The following is a 19,623-nucleotide window of genomic DNA, read 5'->3' as shown; positions in this document are numbered from 1 at the left end:
GACACAGCACAGCCCCAGCTGTGAGCAGCCCCAGCCTCCTGGCTCACAGGGCTGTGTCAGATAACAGCCTCAGAGGAGCCTGGCTGGGGACAGAGCCCTGCAGGACACAGCCCCTCCGTGCCAGGGCCCCCAGCACCCAGGAGTGTCACCAGAGGTGTCACCACAGGAGGGGGACAGCCTGATCTGGGCTGGCTTTCAGAGGCTGGGGTAGGATGGCACAGCTGTGTTGGTGATTTTGGGCCATTTTATCCGGGGTGTGTGACCCCAGAGTGTCCCCACATTGTCCCCAGAGTGTCCCCAGAGTGTCCTCAGAGTGTCCCCAGCCCTGCCCATTGGGCTGCAGCCCCCTGAGCCCCTCGGCCCTGCCTGGGTTACTGATCCCACTCCGTGTGGGATTTAGCCAGGACCCCGAAATTCCCTCAGGAGCTGCTTCCAGTGACTCAGGAGCTGCTCAGGGATGTCTTCTCCAGCCAGGAAAGAGAGACCAGCTGGGACCTGCTGCCAGAGGGGAGGTGCTGGGAAGAAGCAGCAGGAATCAGGCACCTGCTGTGGTTTGTAATCCATGAGGATGGAGAAGCCTCCTGGTGAGGGAAGTCCCCAACACTCCTGCCCTGTGTTCCTCCTGCAGCCCCTTTCCCTGGCCTGCTCTGCTCACACCTGCAGCTCAGCCAGGACAGCCCTGGCACTGCCACCCTCGTTGGGGGCTGTGCTGTGACCTTGGCGCTCTGCAGCTCCTGAAAGGTGCCTGTGCTCAGCTGGGGCTGGGCTCTGTTTCCAGCAGCACTGACACAACCAGAGCACACAGCCTCAGGCTGCACCAAGGGAAATACAGGTTGGATATTAGGAAGAAGTTTTTCACAGAAAGGGTGATAAAGTTCTGGAATGTTCTGCCCAGGGATGGAGTCCCCATCCCTGGGTGTGTTTAACAAAGCCTGGATGTGGCACTGGGTGCCAGGAATCAGCTGAGCTGTTGGGGCTGGGTTGGACTCGATGATCTTTGAGGTCTCTTCCAACCTGGTCATTCTGTGATTCTGTGATTCTGTACAAAGCCCAAAAATCTCCCCCAGTCTAGAAGAAACCCTACACACACCCCAGCCCCACTTGAGGCAGGAGCTCCCTGGGTGAGGCAGCAGAAGCCAGCACTGCCCTGCAGTAACATCTCCTCCTGCTGACTCCCAAGGCACCTGGCTCAGGTGAGGATTTATTGGGATGTCTGCCTGGGCAAATGCTGCTGCCATGCTTCACATTTGGGTTTCTCTGCAAGGCCCCACTTGCATCTCCCCCAAGCCTGCTTATCATGCATGTGCCTCCCTTCAGGTGAGATTTGTCACATTCCCACTCTGGAAATGTTTTTCCCTCCTGACAATACCCTTTAGATAGTGCCTGTGGAGGTGGATGACTCAAGCTTAACATGATTATTTCCATCCAGCATTTTTTATTAAAAATACTCCTGGTGGTTCAGAACGTGAGGACAGGAGCTGCCTTGAAAGGGACGTGGAAAGCTCAGAGTCTGCACAAACTGTGCCATGATTTCATGTGAACCAACAAGAGCCAGAAAATCTGTGTAAAACAGCCCCTCCCAGCCCAAATTTATCCTTTCATGCATAGAAACCTCCAAGCACATGGCACTAACATCCACCCCAGACCCCTCCAGTCCCTCAGAGCCAGGTTATGGTGCCACTTCCAGACCTGGGCTGGTTTTCAGAGGCATGGCTAGGGTGGCACAGCTGTGTTGGTGATTTTACACAGGGTGTGTGACCCCAGAGTGTCCCCAGCCCATCTCCTGATCTCCCTGCTCTCCTCCAGCCCCAGCTGCAGCTGAATCAGGGAGCACTCCTGGCTATTCCCTGTGGGATGAGCTGGGAGCGGGGTCAGGCTGCAGCACCATCCCCTGCAGGATCCCAGAAACCCTTCCCAAGGGAACAGTGCTGACACACACACAGCCAGACACAGAAAAAACAGGAATCTGCTGGAAAGAACCCAACAGATCAGGCACTTGTTGGAGCCTTGAGTGCAGAGGAACGTTATAGAAAATTCCCAGTGACTCCTCCAGCTCCAAACCTATCATAATTTAATCTGTGTGACTGGAATTTCTCAATAGGCTGGAACTCCCTCAGGACCAAAATCTCATTGAAAAAGAAACCAAGGAGAATTTTGGCATCTCTTCCCCAGCCTGGAAGATGAAATGCAAATCTGTTATTGGCATCGAGCTCTCACAGCTTGATCCATCCACAGAGCTCCAATAGCCTGACATTAACTTCTCAAGGAAGAACATTTTGTTACTCATCCTCAGACAGTTTATGCTTAAAGGCAGAAAGACTAATTCTGTTTGGGGTTTGGGCAGTGAACCTTCCCCAATTACCAGCACAGTCAGGCACTGATCTGGTATTAGAGACAAAACACAGGGAGATGGAGACTGCTGACTTCATTTTAAATATAAATTCCAGAGGCTGAATGCTGCTGGCACATGGAGAAGCATCTCCAGCTTCTCCTGCTGCCCTGGCTTTGAATCGATCTGGTGCCATGCTGTGTGTGCAGGTGGAGATGAGCTGAGGTGGGGCTCGGAGCTGATCCGGAGCTGGGACATCCTCACGGCAAAGGCACAAAGAGGGATATGGACAAGAATGGACCCTCATTCATATCCTCAGGCAAAGGTACAAAGAGGGATATGGACAAGAATGGACCCTCATTCACATCCTCAGGCAAAGGCACAAGGAGGGGTGTGGACAAGAATGGACCCTCATCCACATCCTCACGGCAAGGGCACAAAGAGGGGTGTGGACAAGAATGGACCCTCATTGGAGCCTGTGCTCGGCAGGCAGGGAATCGATGGATGCTGAGGTGCAGAGCTGTGTCCGGGCTCCGGAGTGAGGGGACACAGCGATGTCCCTGCAGTGGGACACGGACTGGCCGCTCTGGGCTGCTCCTTCCCCAGGGCGGCTCCTCCACACCCCATTACCCTCATTTTCCTCATTTGCCGTTCATTACCGGCGGCGATCCCGGATGCTCCCGGGGCCGGGCCGGGCCGGGCCGGGCCGGGCCGGGCCGCAGCTCCTCCCGCGGGCAGAGCCGCGCCCGATGCTCCGGGATCCGCTGGGATCGGGACAGCAGGGCAAGGATTGAGGCTGGATTCCCCTCCTTCACCCAGTACAGCCCAGTTCCCTTCTCTGACCCAGCACAGCCCGGTTCCCTTCCCTTCTCTGACCCAGCCCAGCCCAGCCCACTTCTCTGATCCAGCACGGCCCGGTTCGGTTCTCTGACCCAGCCCAGCCCTGTTCCCCTCTCTGACCCAGCTCAGCACATTTCCCTTCCCTAACCCAGCACAACCCAGTTCCCCCTCCCAGCCCAGCCCAGTTCCCTTCCCTGCCCCAGCCCAGCCCAGTTCTCTCACCTAGCACAGTCCATTTCCCTTCTCTGGCCCAGTACAGCCCGGTTCCCTCCCCTTCTCTCACCCAGCCCATTTCCCTCACCCAGCACAGCCCGGTTCCCTTACCCAGCCCAATCCAGTTCCTTTGCCTGACCCAGCCCAGACCAGTTCCCTTCCCTTCTCTCACCCAGCCCAGCCCGGTTACCTTCTCTGACCCAGCCCAGCAAATTTCCCTCACCCAGCACAGCACGGTTCCCTCACCCAGCCCAATCCGGTTCCTTTCCCTGACTCAGCCCAGCTCAGTTCTCTCACCTAGCACAGTCCATTTCCCTTCTCTGCCCCAGCCCAGCCCAGTTCCCTTGTCCAGCCCAGTTTCCATGCAGACGGGACGGGGGAAGCAGAGCAGGGACGAGCAGAACAAGGACGAACATCCCCCGAGCATCCCCCGTGCCCTGCCCGGCCCTGCCAGGGCTTCCAGCCCCAGGGACACTCAAAGCAGCTCCTGACAGGTCTCTGCAAATCCAGCAGGCAATTCCAGCAGCTGTGCTTTTATGGGGACAGCACCGACAGAAAATCCTTGTTTCTGCAGGAGCTTCTCCTGCCTCAGTGTGCTCAGCAGCCCCCGGCCCCACCCAGGACAGGGCAAAGCTGTGCCTGGCCATGCTCTTGGCAGCTCTGGGGTGAGTGAGGGGAGGTTGAGCCAGCTCAGCTCAGCTGAACTCAAACCTGCAAGCCAAGCTCCAGGCAAGAGCCCAGAATGTCACCTTGGCAGTGCTGGGGCTCCTGGCTCTGGGCTGAGCTGCACTGAAGTGGTTTCTCAGGCTGTCTCTCACCTGAGCTGTGTCCTCACACCCTCACTGGGAAGGGGAAAACACTGTTGGTACCTGAGCTAAATTCATGTAAAGCTCACAAACCCAAATCCAAAGGCTCTGAGGTGGAAAGGCTGGGAAATGAAGGTTTGATTTACCAAAGCACACAGGAAAAGGGACAGGGTGGTCAGAAATATTGGCCTCCTGTTTCTCCAGAATGCCTCCAGCCTGTCCAGTTCCACTTTGCACCCTTCTCTTGATCCTTCCCTCAAAAAGTTCTCCATGGAGGCCCCTGATTGTGACTATGGCTTGTACCAAGTGTCCACTGGAGAGCAAACCAAGAGCTCCAATTTATTCCACAATACTCAACAACATTAATTATTTAACTCAGGTTAAGCCACAAATCCTCTACAAAAAAGACCTTCCCCCCTGAACCAGATGGGGACCTGAAGCTCTACCTGGCCACACATCCCAGGCCAGGGCAGAGAGGATTAACAGCAGCAGCTTCCAGGGGGAACGATGGGATCCTCCAGGCAGCACATGTGGACACCCTTCCTGATGGCCCATGCCAGACTGGGGCTGCTCTGTGCTCCCCACCACTGATCTGGAAAATGGCATTTTAAAGCTCTTTCCATCTCCTTAAGCCACAAGCCACCTCCATGCATCTCCTTACACCGAGACATGGAGAGGAACCTCCCTTTGGGAAGGCCTCAAAGCAAATGAGACTTGGTGGGAAGGACAGACTCAGTCCTGCAGGGTCCCAGGGAAGGCTAAACACACTTTTGAGGCAATATGACCCTAAATTTTCTCATTTTTCCATAAAATGCAGGTTTAATGATTCAAAAAGCTGCAGAAGGACAAAAGCTAAGACTAAAATCACTCCATAGCTCCCAGCACAGCTTTGGTCAGGGATGTTCTCTGTGTTCCTGATCTGCTGAGCCATCCCACTTCCTGTCACATTCACATTTTCTGAAAAATCCCTTCGCCCAGGATTTGTCTCCTGGGAAGCTGAGAAGCCTCATAAAAAAGGAAAACAATTTTATCTCATTTGCTTCTCCTGTGTTTTGCTTACATGTGGAATGTGTTTGGGGATTGTTCACCCACAGGTGATTGTTCCATTGGATTCTGCTGTGAGTTGTTTTCACTCTTTGGCCAATCAGGGCCAAGCTGTGTCGGGGCTATGGAGAGAGTCAGGAGTTTTCATTATTATCTTTTTAGCATTCAGTAAGTATCCTTTCTGTATTCTTTAATATAGTTTAGTATAGCATTCTTTAATATAATATAGTAACATAAAATAATAAATTAGCCTGCAAGAACATGGAGTCAGATTCATCATCCTTCCTGCCATGGGGGTCCCTGCAAATAAATCACTTCCCAGGTGCCTCCTTGCACCAGGGGAAGGTGCAATCAGCCCATCCCATCCCATCCCATTCCATCCCATCCCATCCAGCCCCACTCACCATCCAGCTCCTCCACAGAGATGTTGGCCAGCTGCTCGCTGTCGCTGCCGGCCGAAAGCGAGCGGTTCAGGTAATTGCCCTTGTACAACAAGCCAGCTGTCACATGGTGGAATGGCATCTTCTCCCTGCCACCAAAACAGGAAAAGAGAGGGGCATTGTGGTTACCTGCCTTTGTGTCATGGGATGGAGCAAAGGCTGGAGGGAGCAGGGGCTGTGTCAGGACCCAGGACATTGCCCTGGCTGCCCTGAGTGATTTGAGACCCTGGCACAGAGTCACAAACACCTGTGCCTTTGATTTTAGCCCATGGAAACAATTACCAACTTTGTGTGAGGAGTTACAAGCCACAAGAGTTTGAGTAGAATGATAGTGAATTTATCACCAGGTGAAAATGTGGAATTTTGGGGATTTAGAATGGGGGTTCAAGAGGTAAGATGGAGGAATCTGGGCATGTCCTGTCCTTCTACTTCTTGCCCTCCATCTTCTGCTGTGATGGTGACACTTCTGGATTGGTTTAGAGACAGACTGTCTGACATAGGTGATAGGTATTGGAAATTATTGTAAATAAAGTACACACAATTCTTAGTATAAAAAGCCAACAGCACCCCAAGGGCAGGGACTGTGCCACAACCTGACCTGCTGGACAGAGCTCAGCAGGTCAGAGGAAGAATGGAACAGATAAGAGAAAATAAACAACCTTGAAAAGCAGAACTGAGGAATCCTGACTTCTTTGGTCACAGGGCTGGGAAAAAAGAGACTTTAATACCTTGGGAGCCATTCCAGCAACACCAAAGCCGAGAGGGCTGGAGCAGCAGCCGAGGTGGGTGTGAGAGGAGTGGGCTGAGCTCAGAGCCAGGTCTGAGGCTGAAGGAGCAAACAGCAAAGCAGCTGCAGCCTCTGGCTGCTGGAGAGGAGTGAGGGGAGCCAGAGCAGAGGAGCCTTGGGGAACAGGATTGCCCAGCACTGAGCCTGCAGAGCTCAGCCTAGGTAATGATTACAGAGAGCACTGAGCCCTGCACTGACCTGCAGGGAGCAGGTTACAGCATCCTGGAGTGTTTGGGTTGGAGAGAACCCCAAACCCCTTCCTGAACCACCTCTGCATGGACAGGGACACCTCCCACTGCCCCAGAGTGATCCAAGCCCCAATGCCCAGCCTGGCCTTGGGCACTGCCAGGGATCCAGGGGCAGCCCCAGGTGCTGCCCAGCACAACTTCCAAAGGCAGGGAAGGGTCTGGCACCCCTGAGACCCCTCCTGGAGCACGCAGCCCCCTCAGAGGATCCAGCCAACCCCCCGAGCAAGGGGTTTGTCACTGCAGGGCCCTCTGAGAGCAGAACATCCACACTGGAGCAGGGCTCCACAGAGAACTGCAGGGCACTCTGAGAGGAGAGCATCCACACTGGAGCAGGGCCCCACAGAGAACACTCCCATCTCCCTGTCTGAGGGCTGAGGAGAAATCCCTCTGCATGGGAGGCTGGGCAGGGAGGTGTTTGCCAACCCCACAGGCCAGCCCAGGGCAGGGCAGGCACTGCCAGGCAGGAGTGGGAATTGCTGTCAGCAGCACTCACCCTGTGATTTAGGAGACACGAGGAGCAGGCGAGTTTGCCAAAGCCAGTTGAAATATTAAGAGGAAGATTTCTCATGCCCGGGGCTGAATTCAATCAGCACAAGCTAATCCCTGGCCCATTGTGCTTTGGGCTGCACATTTCCAGCAGAAATAAACCAGCAGAGCCACCCAGAGCTGGCCAGGGCCTGCTTGGGCCTGGGAGAGGCTCTGGGAGCCCCCAGAGCCCTCAGTGCCCAGGGCAGGGCCTGCTCAGAGCCCACCCTTGCTCTGTGCCCAGGAGGAGCTGCCAGCTCTGCACCAGCATGGTCTGGCTGTGCCTCAGCCCATAACCCAAATATCAGACAATGCAGATGGAGTCAGTGGGAACCAAAGCCTCCCTGCTCCCTGGGCTGGGCAGAGCTCTGAGAGACCCCCAGGAGCAAACCAGCCTGGAGGGAAGCACAGAGGGAGAGCAGGAGGTTCCCCCTGCACTGCTCAGCATGCTCCAGGAATCTCCCTGGCAGTAATTATGTAAATAAATCCTAATCGGAGTTTTAAGTATTTTTATTTGGGAGCCAGCTTGCTCCAGCAGCACATCAGAAACGTAAACAAGGGGTTCTGTTTCATTAAGCACATCTGTAATTTCCCAGCCCTTGCCAATTCATGGGTTTCACTCGGAGGCGTTGCTCCCTCTGACACCTGATCAGCACTGAAATGGGAATTTTACCTGGCCAAGGGACACTCAGAGGCAATGCCAGCTCTGCTCTCACTGCACAGACACTTCCAGCCCTTTGCACCAACTTCACTTGCTCCCAGCCCCACCGCAAACCATTCAGGCAGTGACCAGCTCCTGATTTCTCTGAACAATCACCCCCAGGGTAAGCACAGACCTGGAAGGCACCCACAAGGGCCATCGAGTCCAACCCTTGGACAGCCCCAAGAAGCACTAAATGAAATTACACTGAATTTTCAAATCACTTGACAGGAGTTATGTCGCAGACATCTTTTATGAAAAATTCTGTCCTTGGGATTCTTCCTCCTGAGAAGCTGAGAGGCCTCAGGAACAAAATGTAAACAATGGTTATCTGCTGCTGTGGAATGCAACAGGTAGATCTGTCATTGGCCCATGTTGGATGTTTGTAATCAATGGCCAGTCACAGTCAGCTGGCTCAGACAGAGAGCCGAGCCACAAACCATTGTTATGATTCTTTGCTTTCTATTCTTAGCTGGCCTTCTGATGAAATCCTTTCTTCTATTCTTTTAGTATAGTTTTAATGTAATATATATCATAAAATAATAAATCAGCCTTCTGAAACATGGAGTCAGATCCTCATCTCTTCCCTCATCCTGGGACCCCTGTGAACACCATCACAGAGTTTCAGTGTCCCTCTGGGTGAGCCCTGCAAACTCAGTGAGCCCATGGGGTTGGGCTCTGGCACCCCTGGCCCAGCCCCTGGGGGAAGGAAACCCCAGCCCTGCACCCCCTTAGATGGAATAGCAGCTCACCATGGATTTAAAGCATTCCTGAAATCACTTTCACAGCCTTGGCTCCTACAACCATTTTAAAAACTGACAATACCTCTCCCCTGAGGGCTGAAGAGCTGAAAATCAGCTCCTACCTGGATCCTGTGGTGTGTTTTAGTTGCTGGAGGAGAGCCATGATACCCTGGAGTGAGAAATCCTGGATTAAATTCTGCTGCCCAGATATATTAGGGTATAAAGCTGTAACATAATTCAGCAGAAACCCTGCAGAGCCCCTGGAATCCAGCACCTCTCAGCTCTAACAGGGGACGCTCCAAGGGGCCCAGAGGCTCCCAGGGATGTGGAGCTGTGTCTCAGGAACACCCAGCACCCTCAGGCAGGAACCTGCAGCCAAAGCCAAGCCTGAAATGGGGAGAAAACAGCAAAAAGGGTCCCAGGAGGGGCAGGTGGGGGAGAGCTCCAAAGCACCGGGAAGGGAAATCCCTTAGGGTGGTGTCACAGACATCTTTTATGAAAAATCTTTTGTTTAGGATTTTTCCTCTTGAGAAGCTGAGAGGCCTCAGGAACAAAATGTAAACAAGGATTATCAGCTGCTGTGGAATGCAACAGGTGCATCTGGGATTGGTCTCATAGAGTTGTTTTTAATTAATGTCCAATCACAGTCAGCTGGCTCGGACTCTGAGACACAAGCTTTTGTTATCATTCTTTCTTTTTTTATTCTTAGCTAGCCTTCTGATGAAATTTTTTTTCTATTCTTTTAGTATAGTTTTAATATAATATATATCATAAAATAATAAATCAGCCTTCTGAAACATGGAGTCAGATCCTCGTTTCTTCTCTCATCTTCGGACTCCTGTGAACACAGTCACAGGGTGGGATCCATAAAAGCTCCATGGGAATATGTAGGTGCCTGTCTGGGGTAAAAGGGCTGTGCTGGCACAGCCAGACTGGTCCAGGCTGGCATTCCCATCCCTGGATGTGCTCAGGGCCAGGCTGGAGCAGCCTGGGACAGCAGGAGGTGTCCCTGCCCATGGCAGGGGTGGCACTGGGTGGGTCCTTCCCAACCAGGCCAGTCTGGGATTCTGGGACAGGCTCGCTTTGAATGCAGCCAAAGCGTCCATATCAGAAACACAGAAACCTCCTGCAGCTTCCCTGTGGCTGCTGCTCCCAGTGCCCAGTGAGCCCTGGGACACCCAAACCACCCTGGAGCATGCTGCTGACCCCATCCCTGAGCTGCACCTCCATCCCTGTGCTGTGACAGTGTTCACAGGGGTCCCAGGATGAGGGAAGAGATGAGGATCTGACTCCATGTTTCAGAAGGCTGATTTATTATTTTATGATATATATTATATTAAAACTATACTAAAAGAATAGAAGAAAGGATTTCATCAGAAGGCTGGTAAGAATAGAAAAGGAAGAAAATGATAACAAAGGCTTGTGGCTTGGACAGAGAGCCCGAGCCAGCTGACTGTGATTGGCCATTAATTACAAACAAACCAACATGAGACCAATCCCAGATGCACCTGTTGCATTCCACAGCAGCGGATAATCAATGTTTACATTTTGTTCCTGAGGCCTCTCAGATTCTAAGGAGGAAAAATCCTAAAGAAACTATTTTCCATAAAAGATGTCTGTGACACTGTGCTGCTGATCCCATCCCTGTGGTGACACCTGGCACCATCAGCAGCAGAGGCTGGGTGGAGGGCACCGACAATGTTTTACCTCTCCAGATGTTCCATCTGAGCCTGTGCCACCTCCTCAGGGTGGCTGCTGCCCCTTCTCCAGAGCTGTCCAGCAGCCCCTGAGCACAGAGCTAGGCTGGGCTCTCCAGCATAGACACATTTTCCATCAGGACCTTGAGAACCAAACATAGTGTGGGGATTCAGGAGCAGTGCAACCCCCTTGGATAACATCATGAAGACACCATGAAAACATTGACATTGAACCAGAAATCCCTCAAAGAACCCCTCACCACGTGTGTGGAGATGTCCCCCTGGTACCTCAATGTCTAAGGTTGAAAAATGTAGCTGCGTGTGTGTGCTCTGTCCCCATCTGTCAGAGCTGGGGCAGTTCTCTGCTGTCCTTGGGGCAGTTTTTTCTTTCTCTCTCCCACAGCCAACCCTCCCTCCAGGAGATCTCTGCTGTCCATGGCCACTGAGTGTCCCTGCAGGGCTGATCCAATCCCAGCATCCCATGGGGAGATGCTCCGCCCAGGGGAGGAGCCAAGCATTCCTCCCTGGATCCAATCTGGGCCTGGCACAGCACAGCAGCCTTTGCCCCCTGCATTGCCAGAGGAGCAGCTTTCTGCTGCCCTGCATGGCCAGAGGGAGCCCAGGCCCATCTGCAGCAGCCCTGGAGCTGCAGAGGAAAACTCCCCCCTTGTGCAGGATCCCTGCTGCAGCAGAGCCACAGCTGGCACTGCAGGAGGGCTGAGCCCCCCTGGGATGGGGCTGGGACACCGCCCTGACACACAGGGGGCAGGGACTGCTCTCACTCTGGCTGTGGTTTGTGAGGGTTTTTTTGCACTATTGTATTTGTATTTTCAATTGTCCGGGTAAAGAACTGTTATTCCTACTCCCACATGTTTGCCTGAGAGCCCCTTAATTCAAATTTATGATAATTCAGAGGGAGGGGGTTACATTTTCCGTATCAAGGGAGGCTCCTGCCTTCCTTAGCACACACCTGGCTTTCAAAGCCCCCTCACCAGGTCTGTGCACTGTCCCCAGGGTCCCCTGGCAGGTTCCAGTCCCTGTCCAGGCTCCCAGCATCTCCCACCCCTTTGTGCCTTGCCAGTCTCACTCCTGTCTCTCAGCACAGCCATCTCTGTGGAATTTAGAAGATTTTCATACCAATATTCCATCTGGATTTTAAAAAGCCATCTCCACACTGCTCACGTGTCTGTGGCTCCCATTCCTCAGCAGCCCCTATGCTCCTCTTCCCAAAGAGGCTCAGAGCCCACAAAACCCCTTAGGACCATTAAAACATCAAACACAACGTTCCAGGATCCATCTCTGAGACAGAACTGGAACCAGTTTTTGCTGATCCTGGATCTCCTGGCTGGTCACCACTTCAGAAGAGGTTCCTTGTTCCTCTCTCTCCCACGTGCAGCCCAAAGGGTGCCTGGGAATCCACCCTGGGTTGTCCATCCTGGTTTTCCAGCCTCAGGCATGGAACACACAACCTCCCTGGCACTGCCTTGTGTCCACCCAGGCAGAATCCTGGGTTTGCCCTCCCCATGGAGCTGCAATTCCATGGATCCAAGGGCTGGGAGCACCCTGGCAGGACCCCAAGCTGGATGTTGAGCCCTGTGGTGTCCAACAGAGCAGGCAGAAATGAGGAAACGTGGGATGAGGATAAAATGGAGATTTCCAGCTCTGCACAGGCTGTGCTGAGGGAGGCTGAGCTGGAAGAATGGGAAGCACATTTCCATGGATGGCCAAGGACAGGAGGGGAGCTCCAGCACAAGCTTTGCTCTCCTAGCCCTTCCTCAGGGCTGAAAGGAATCCAGGAATATATTGAAAATCCAGGGAGCAGTTGGGAAACTGGAACAGGAGCTGAGAATTCCCTGAGGTCACTTTTAAACCCTTTAAAAATTCATCAAATGAAGTGATGGTGTTGAAGATGCTTCTCCCTGGGCACAGCAATGTTTGAACATCTAAAGCAGAGTAGGAAATGATCCTTTGGAGGAAATGATCCCATTTTCCCCAGGCCTGAGGCACTGCCCCTGTCCTCAGAGTGTGATCCTGTGTGATCAGCTGGATGCAAAGCACAGCAGAGCAAACACAGCCTGGTGTCACCCTGGGGTACATGACCCTCCATGAGGCACCAGCCAGGGGACACGTCCCAGAGAGTCTCCTTTGCTGTTTCTGGTCCTTTTCCATGGTGCTGTCCCTGCTTCCCTCTCTCTAAGGACAGCTGAGGGTCATGGTTAGGCCTGGCTTAACCTCTGCTATGGGAGAGCCTGAGCTGGACTAAATCCCCATGGTTGCTTTGAAACCAGCCCAGTTCAGGGAAGGCAAAACCCTTGTGCTGGGAAGAGTCACTTTGTCCCTTGTCACCTGCATTCCCTGTGCTAACAATAGCTTTAAAGATTTTTTTTTTCCCTCTTTTTTAATTTACTTTGTGCACAAACTTGGCACCTGGAGTGCAATCTGAGCCTGAGCTGGCCAGGGCAGAGCCTGCAGGGCTCCAAGGGCTCAGAGCTCAGCAAGGTGTGAAGGGGATGAACTGCCCAGGTCTGGTTTAACCAGGCTCAGGCTCAGTCTGTATACAAACCAAGAGAAGTGGCCTTGGAAGGAGCCTTGGGATAGGGAAAAATAAAGTCTGGTTCTTTTAAGAGAATTTTCTATCTAAAATAGAGCATAGATCCTGCCAGGGGGCCAGTCCTGCAGGAAGTCTGTGATTGCTGACTGCTGATCCCAATCTTTATGAATCTCTGAGCCTCCCAAACCCCAGGAAGGCACATTTGGGGTATTTATAAACAGGAGGGAGAGCAGAGGGCACTGCACAGGGCACTGGACCCTCTGGGCAGGTTTGGGGAGCCAGATTTGCTCAGGCTGGGCTGAGAGGGCACTGAGCCCTAAAACTCCCTCTGAGAGCTCTTCTGGGACACAGGAGGGCTCCCCCTTCCCTGGCTAGGTACCAGACCTTAGGCCTGACTTTTCCACACATATTTTCAGCAAATGGATCCAGACAAATTCCACCTTTCACAAGGATTTATGACTGCAAACACAATCTGAACCCACACATGTGAGATTCACTGAACATCTGCTGCTGGGGATCCAGGTAAAATCCAAACTGACCTCCAGGGACCATTCCTCTGCCCTGACCCATCACATCCCCACGTAGCCCCAGCACACCTTCATGGCATTTGGGCTCTATCTCATTATTTCTGGGCAGAATCCTAAGGAAATGTTCCTCTGATTCAGGCAGGAAATGCAGATCTGGCACACCTGGCTTGGGATGCCAACAACAAAGCACCTCATGGTGATCACTGGATGAAAAACCCTTTACAAACAGATCATTCCCAGCACTCAAAGATCAACTGGGAAGAAAAAAAAATCCTCTGCAAGGCAGAGAACAAGATCTGAGTGACAACCTCATGTAATGTACAGCACCCCAGGAGCCACAAACTTCCACCCTCGACAGCTACAAAGCACTTGGAGCTTCAGAAGGTTTTGTGCTGGGGGTTCTCCCACCTTCTGCAGTAAATTCCAAATGAAAAAGCAGAGGAAGGGCACTTGAAAAGACAGCACATCTCGACACAACTGCTGCTGCTGCTTTGTATTCTGGCAGAGAGGGAGAGCTGAGGGTGCTGGGTTGGGATCAAACCCAGATCAAACCCAGAATTTCTGTCTGGGAGAGCTGAGGGTGAGGTACCAAACCCAGCATTTCTGTCTGGGAGAGCTGAGGGTGCTGGGTCAGGTACCAAACTCAGCATTTCTGTCTGGGAGAGCTGAGGATGCTGGGTCAGGATCAAACCCAGCATTTGTCTGGGAGAGCTGAGGATGCTGGGTCAGGTACAAAACCCAGCATTTCTGTCTGGGAGAGCTGAGGGTGCAGGGTTGGGATCAAACCCAGATCAAACCCAGCATTTCTGTCTATGAGAGCTGAGGGTGTGGGATCAGGTACCAAACCCAGCACTTCTGCTGGGAGAGAACAGACAGAGCCCAGAGCTGCTGTTTGTTGTTTCTGACCTGTGCCTGGGGCTGATTCCAGCTCGAAGGACAGGACTGCAAGGACCTGATATCTCCATGTGTCCCTCCCAAGGGGACAAAGCCCCTCTCCTCTGCAAACAGGTTTAAAGTGCCCCATTAATGAACATGCAGCGCTTCCTCTCACCTCAGCTCCCAAAGCCATCCTCAGCTCCTGCAGGCAGAAATCCCCAGATTCCCTTCTTCCACTTTCTGCCCCCACTTGTGTTTAACCAAGATTAGTAAAAAAAAAAAAATCCATCTTGCAGGTTTGGAAAGCCTCTGAGTTGATGATATAAAGTAAAAAAAGAAGAAAGCCAGCAATGCAACAAAAGTCTTGAATCTCTTCTCCCCTCTAATAATTCACCTGGAAACGTGAAAAAATCAGTTTGGGGATGAGAGTTTTATCCCTGGGGAGGCCCAGCCTCCCATTCCCTCCTGTGGGACAGAGCACCAGGGACAGCCATGGTGTCCATCACACAGGGTCCCCTAAAAAAGCCTTTTTCAGGTGACAGGGATTTAGGGGAAGAAACCCACACAGGCTACAAAAACCTCTCAAATCTCCAGGCAGAAGGGAAGCTGAAGGATCTGCACATGGGGAATTGAGGCAGACTTCTCTCCCTAAGTAAACTAAAGAAAGACTGTTCTAAAAATAGTAAACCAACTAAAATTTAAAGTTTTATTTATTTACATTATCAATAAAAAAAAGTAAGAAGAAGAAATATGTTCTAAATGTTTTGTTCTAATTCTTATTACTCTTTTATGACTCTTTCTTTTAGTTACTATTAATACATTTTTCTTTATACCCTTTTAAAGTTTTAAACCTACTTCACCTTTCTCCTAATCCTACCTCACAACAAGAAGTAAATACACTAGTAATTAACCAATCCTAAAGCCACCACAATCATTAGTACATTAACAAAAAAATCTGAAAATGAACGAAATCTCAAAGTAATAAACCAAAACCACTACACGTGGCAGAGCTGATCAGCCTCTGGAAAAAACATCCCAGGAGGGACACACCTGTGTCACCAGGGGGGACATGTCAGTGTCACCATGATATTTTCTGAAAAATCCCTTCACCAGGATTTTCTCCTGGGAAGCTGAGAAGCCTCAGAAAAGAATGCAAACAACAATTATCTGATTGCTTGGGAATGTGGTCTGGAGATCATTTACCAACATTTGATTGGGTCCATGGGAATTGTTTTTAATTAATGACCAATCCCAGCCAGCTGTGTCAGACTCTGAGGAGTCAGTCAGGAGCTTTCATGATCATTTTTGTCAAGCCTTCTGATGTCTCCCTTCTCTTTCTTTAGTATAGTTTTAGTATATAATTTCTTATAATGAATAGAATAGAATAGAATAGAATAGAATAGAATAGAATAGAATAGAATAGAATAATAAATCAGCCTTCTGAGAACATGGAGTCAAATTCTCCTCTCTCACCTCGTCCTGGGGACCTCACAACACCACAATCCTGTGTGACCAGGAGGCACATGTCCAGCCTGTCCCCAGGCCCTGGTGCCTCACTGGAAGATGTTGTTGGAGTTAAAGGGTGACAATTTGGGGCTGTTGATGGATCATTTCGCACACTGGAGGCTCTGAGCTCCCCCTGGGCCCTAAAACCCAGGAGGGGCTGCCCTGGATGGAGCTGCTGGAGCTGCCAGGTCCCACAGCAGCCCCTGCAGCCCCATTTCTCTGCCCAGCCCCTGCTGTTGGTGCTGCAAGGGCAGCCAGAGCAGCCTGTGCCCACCAGGGATCCCTGCAGCATGGACAGGGGGCTCCTCCTGGCCCCCTTTTTCCCAGCAATCAGCTTCTCCAGGAGTCAGGGTGGATAAAGGCAGTGAGAACAGGTTCAGCTGAGCACCCAGGGCAGCTCAGGGGTGCCAGAGAGGCTTTGGGCATCACCCAGCCCTGCCCAGCCCCACAGTCCTGGCTGCTCACTCACTAAAGGGTCCCAATTCTCTTTCTCTGCAATACTCAGCTCCTTTTTTTTTTTTTTTCCTGAGTACAACAAGAGATCACTCAGAATTAAATGATGGGAACAAGGTCCTTGTTGACAGCAAGAAAAATAAATATCCCAGAGCTCTGAGCTGAGGAGCACATCAAAGCAGGGAGGAAATGTCACCCCCACGCCCAAAACCCATCCCTAACACATTTCCCTGCTCTGCTGAACCCTTTTCTCCTGCACTCACAGCTGCTGAGTGTTTGCCCATTGAGCCTGGCCAGAGGGGACTTTTCTGAGCTTCTGTTCATCCCCTCCTGTCCCGTTCCCTCCCTGGCCATAAATCAGCCCTGGAGACACGAGCAGCAGCGACTGCTGGCACCCCCAGCACCCTGGTTCACAGAACAATACACAATGGATTATTCAGAGCACACCCTGCGTCACACACCAGTAATTATAAACATGAAATCTATCAAATAATGACAATTAACAGCGGATCTGACAGGGTAACACACTCCAAATAGCCTGGTGGTTGATTACGTCTTATTAATGAAATGCCAAAACATTGAGGGCTCTTAGCAGGACAATTAATTGCTCCCAATAAATCTGACTTCTGCCAGACCTCATCTTTGAAGGAGGCTTTGGGACATCTGGTGAGGGTTATTTTGTAAAGCAATGGCTGATGGTTCCTACAGAAAATTCCCTGCGAGCTGGGAGGGCTGGAGCCACCAGCACACAGAAATGAGCAGAAGGGAATTAGAGACGAGGGCAACCCCAACACTGGAATAATTTTATATAAACTGGGGTGGATTGTGGTGTGAGATTCCAACCAAGATCCACTCCCAGCACTTCCCTGCAAACACCCAGGGCCAGCAGCTTCCTTGGAAAAGCATCCTCAGACACAATGGCCCAGATTCAAGGGGATGCAAGGAGGATCCCAGGCTGCTGGGAGAGGGTGAGCAGACCCAAAGGGAGACCTGTCCCCCCAGAGTGCCCAGAGCCACCAGGCTGGCTGTCACTGCCCCAGGATGGGCTGTGGGGACAGAGACTCCCCCAGAGTGCCCAGAGCCTCCAGGCTGGCTGTCACTGCCCCAGGATGGGCTGTGGGGACAGAGACTCCCCCAGAGTGCCCAGAGCCTCCAGGCTGGCTGTCACTGCCCCAGGATGGGCTGTGGGGACAAAGGCTGCAGGGGCTGTTGTGCCAATGGCTCCACTCCTGCAGACACTGGGAATGTCAACTGCCCTGGACATACAGCATTGCTGCCAAAGGTGGTCTGTCCGTCCATCCATCCATCATCCATCCATCCATCCATTCCCCATCCATCCATCCATCCATCCATCCATCCATCCATCCATCCATCCATCCATCCCCTGCTGTGTGTGCAGTCACTGGGATCACTGGACCCTTTCCAGGGCCAAACCCCGGAGCTCTGGGCACTCCCAGCCCATGCTGGAGCCCCTCACCATCCCTGGTTCCCCAGCTCCTGTCAGGGAGAGCAGGCTCAGGCTGTGCTGCTCTCCCTGCAAGCTCCTGCTCCTGGGAAGATCCAGTGGAGCTGTTCCAGGAACCCCAGGGATCATTTCCTGCTGGAGCAGTGTTGGGCTCTCAGGGTGGCACAAATTACAGCATCCTTATTTTTATTTCAGCCTTTATTTGAAGGGAACGTACAAGAGAAATCTGACGCTGGCTGGGCCTGGAAGCCACAAGCACTCTGTAAACAAGCTCTGCTCTGAGATTTCCATGTTTCTTCCTGAAACACCAGGAGAACCAGCAGCACTGGCTAATTGGAAACAGCTACAGAGACTTCATTTTCTTATTTTTTCTGGGATTTGCTCTCGGGCTGGCTCTTCCCAACCTTAATACCTGGCAGGGTTGATCAACTCTTTGGAATGTCATTTGCATAAGGGTTGATGTGCTGAGGAGAAATCACTGCCCTGGAGAGGTCAGGGATATCCAGGGGGAAAAGGAGAGAGGCCATTTCTCCTTGAGTGCTGCTTTAAAAGGGATCAGAGCAGAGCCTCTGACCTGAATGAATAAACAGACCCCAAGGAACACTTTACTGTGACATCCTTGGGAGCCTCTGGACACGTCCCCAAACCCTTGGGGACATTTGCCAATCAGCAACAGAGACACGTGCGGGTATTCCAGCCCTGCCCTCGGGGGCACAGCATCCCTGGAGGCAGCAGCACCTCAGCCCCTGTGCTGGGACAAACTAGGACAGGCTGGGACAGGCTGGGACACCTCACCTCCTGGGCTGGGACAGGCTGGGACAGGCTGGGACACCTCAGTTCCTGTACTGGGACAGGCTGGACAGACTGGGACAGGCTGGGACACCTCAACTCCTGTACTGGGACAGGCTGGGACAGGCTGGAGCACCTCAGCTTCTGTACTGGGACAGGCTGGGACAAGCTGGGACACACTGGGACAGGCTGGGACAGGCTGGGACACACTGGGACAGGCAGCAGCACCTCAGCTCCTGTACTGGGACAGGCTGGGACAGGCTGGAGCACCTCAACTCCTGTACTGGGACAGGCTGGGACAGGCTGGAGCACCTCAGCTTCTATACTGGGACAGGCTGGGACAAGCTGGGACACACTGGGACAGGCTGGGACAGGCTGGGACAGGCTGGGACAGGCAGCAGCACCTCAACTCCTGTACTGGGACAGGCTGGGACAGGCTGGAGCACCTCAGCTTCTGTACTGGGACAGGCTGGGACAGGCTGGGACAGGCTGGGACAGGCAGCAGCACCTCAGCTCCTGTGCTGGGACAGGCAGCAGCCCCAGCAGGGCTCACCCAGGCCTGGTTTTCCTCCTCAGTTTGCCCAAGGCTTGGCAGGAGGGGTCTCAGAGAGCTGAGCCCTGCACACCCTGAGCATCTTCAGGCTCCTGCAGCTCCTCAGCTCCGGGAGCCTCTGCCCCCCTGAGCCCTGCAGAGCCCTGGGCAGGAACAGGGCACAGACCCTGGGATTGGGGCTGGCATGGAGGAAGCCAGGCTGGATTTGTGCAGGGCACCAGCAGAGCCCTTCCCACCACTCAGTGAATCCCAGCTCCTCGGGCTGCCTCACGTTCTGGTTTAACATTCCAGCAGCCAGGAGAGGAGATGCACACAGATGTGCTCCCTGCTGTCACCTCTGTGTCTGTTTGTGCTGTCACCTATGCCAGGCACCCTGCAGGACACCCAGTGACCACAGGCAAGCCCCACTGCCCTGCCCTGCTCACATTTTAACCTTCCAAAGCCCTGCTGCAGGGAAAGGCAGGGAATGCAGGAGGGCGAGGAAAAGGGCTCAGAGAGCCCCAAAGCAGCTCCTCCAGCCGGCACCACTCA

General features: G+C 52.6%; 2 protein-coding genes across 6 annotated transcripts in view; both read right to left on the bottom strand.

The window, feature by feature from the left end:
* The window catches only part of CALN1 (calneuron 1), a 171,594-nt gene that overhangs the window by 118,132 nt on the left and 33,839 nt on the right, over positions 1–19,623 (bottom strand). For 2 of the 4 annotated variants that reach the window (XM_054287055.1, XM_054287056.1), the window contains exon 3: positions 5,637–5,757. In XM_054287055.1, the coding sequence (XP_054143030.1) occupies positions 5,637–5,757 (121 nt within the window). Of the gene's footprint in view, positions 1–5,636; positions 5,762–19,623 lie in introns of all 4 variants that reach the window. The other 2 variants (XM_054287058.1, XM_054287057.1) reach the window with 1 other exon arrangement.
* Positions 14,410–19,623, bottom strand: part of LOC128943996 (septin-4-like) — a 208,906-nt gene continuing 203,692 nt past the window's right edge. For both annotated transcript variants that reach the window (XM_054287054.1, XM_054287052.1), the window contains exon 13: positions 14,410–14,421. The gene's annotated coding sequence lies outside the window, so the exon portion shown is untranslated. The remainder of the gene's footprint in view (positions 14,422–19,623) is intronic.

Source organism: Melozone crissalis, unplaced genomic scaffold (assembly GCF_028551555.1).
Source record: "Melozone crissalis strain CALT ecotype California unplaced genomic scaffold, PUWL_Pcris_2 ptg000057l_1, whole genome shotgun sequence".
In the NCBI taxonomy this organism is placed as follows: Eukaryota; Metazoa; Chordata; class Aves; order Passeriformes; family Passerellidae; genus Melozone; species Melozone crissalis.
The sequence above is the reverse complement of the archived record's forward strand: the minus strand, read 5'-3'. Positions and strand labels throughout refer to the sequence as shown.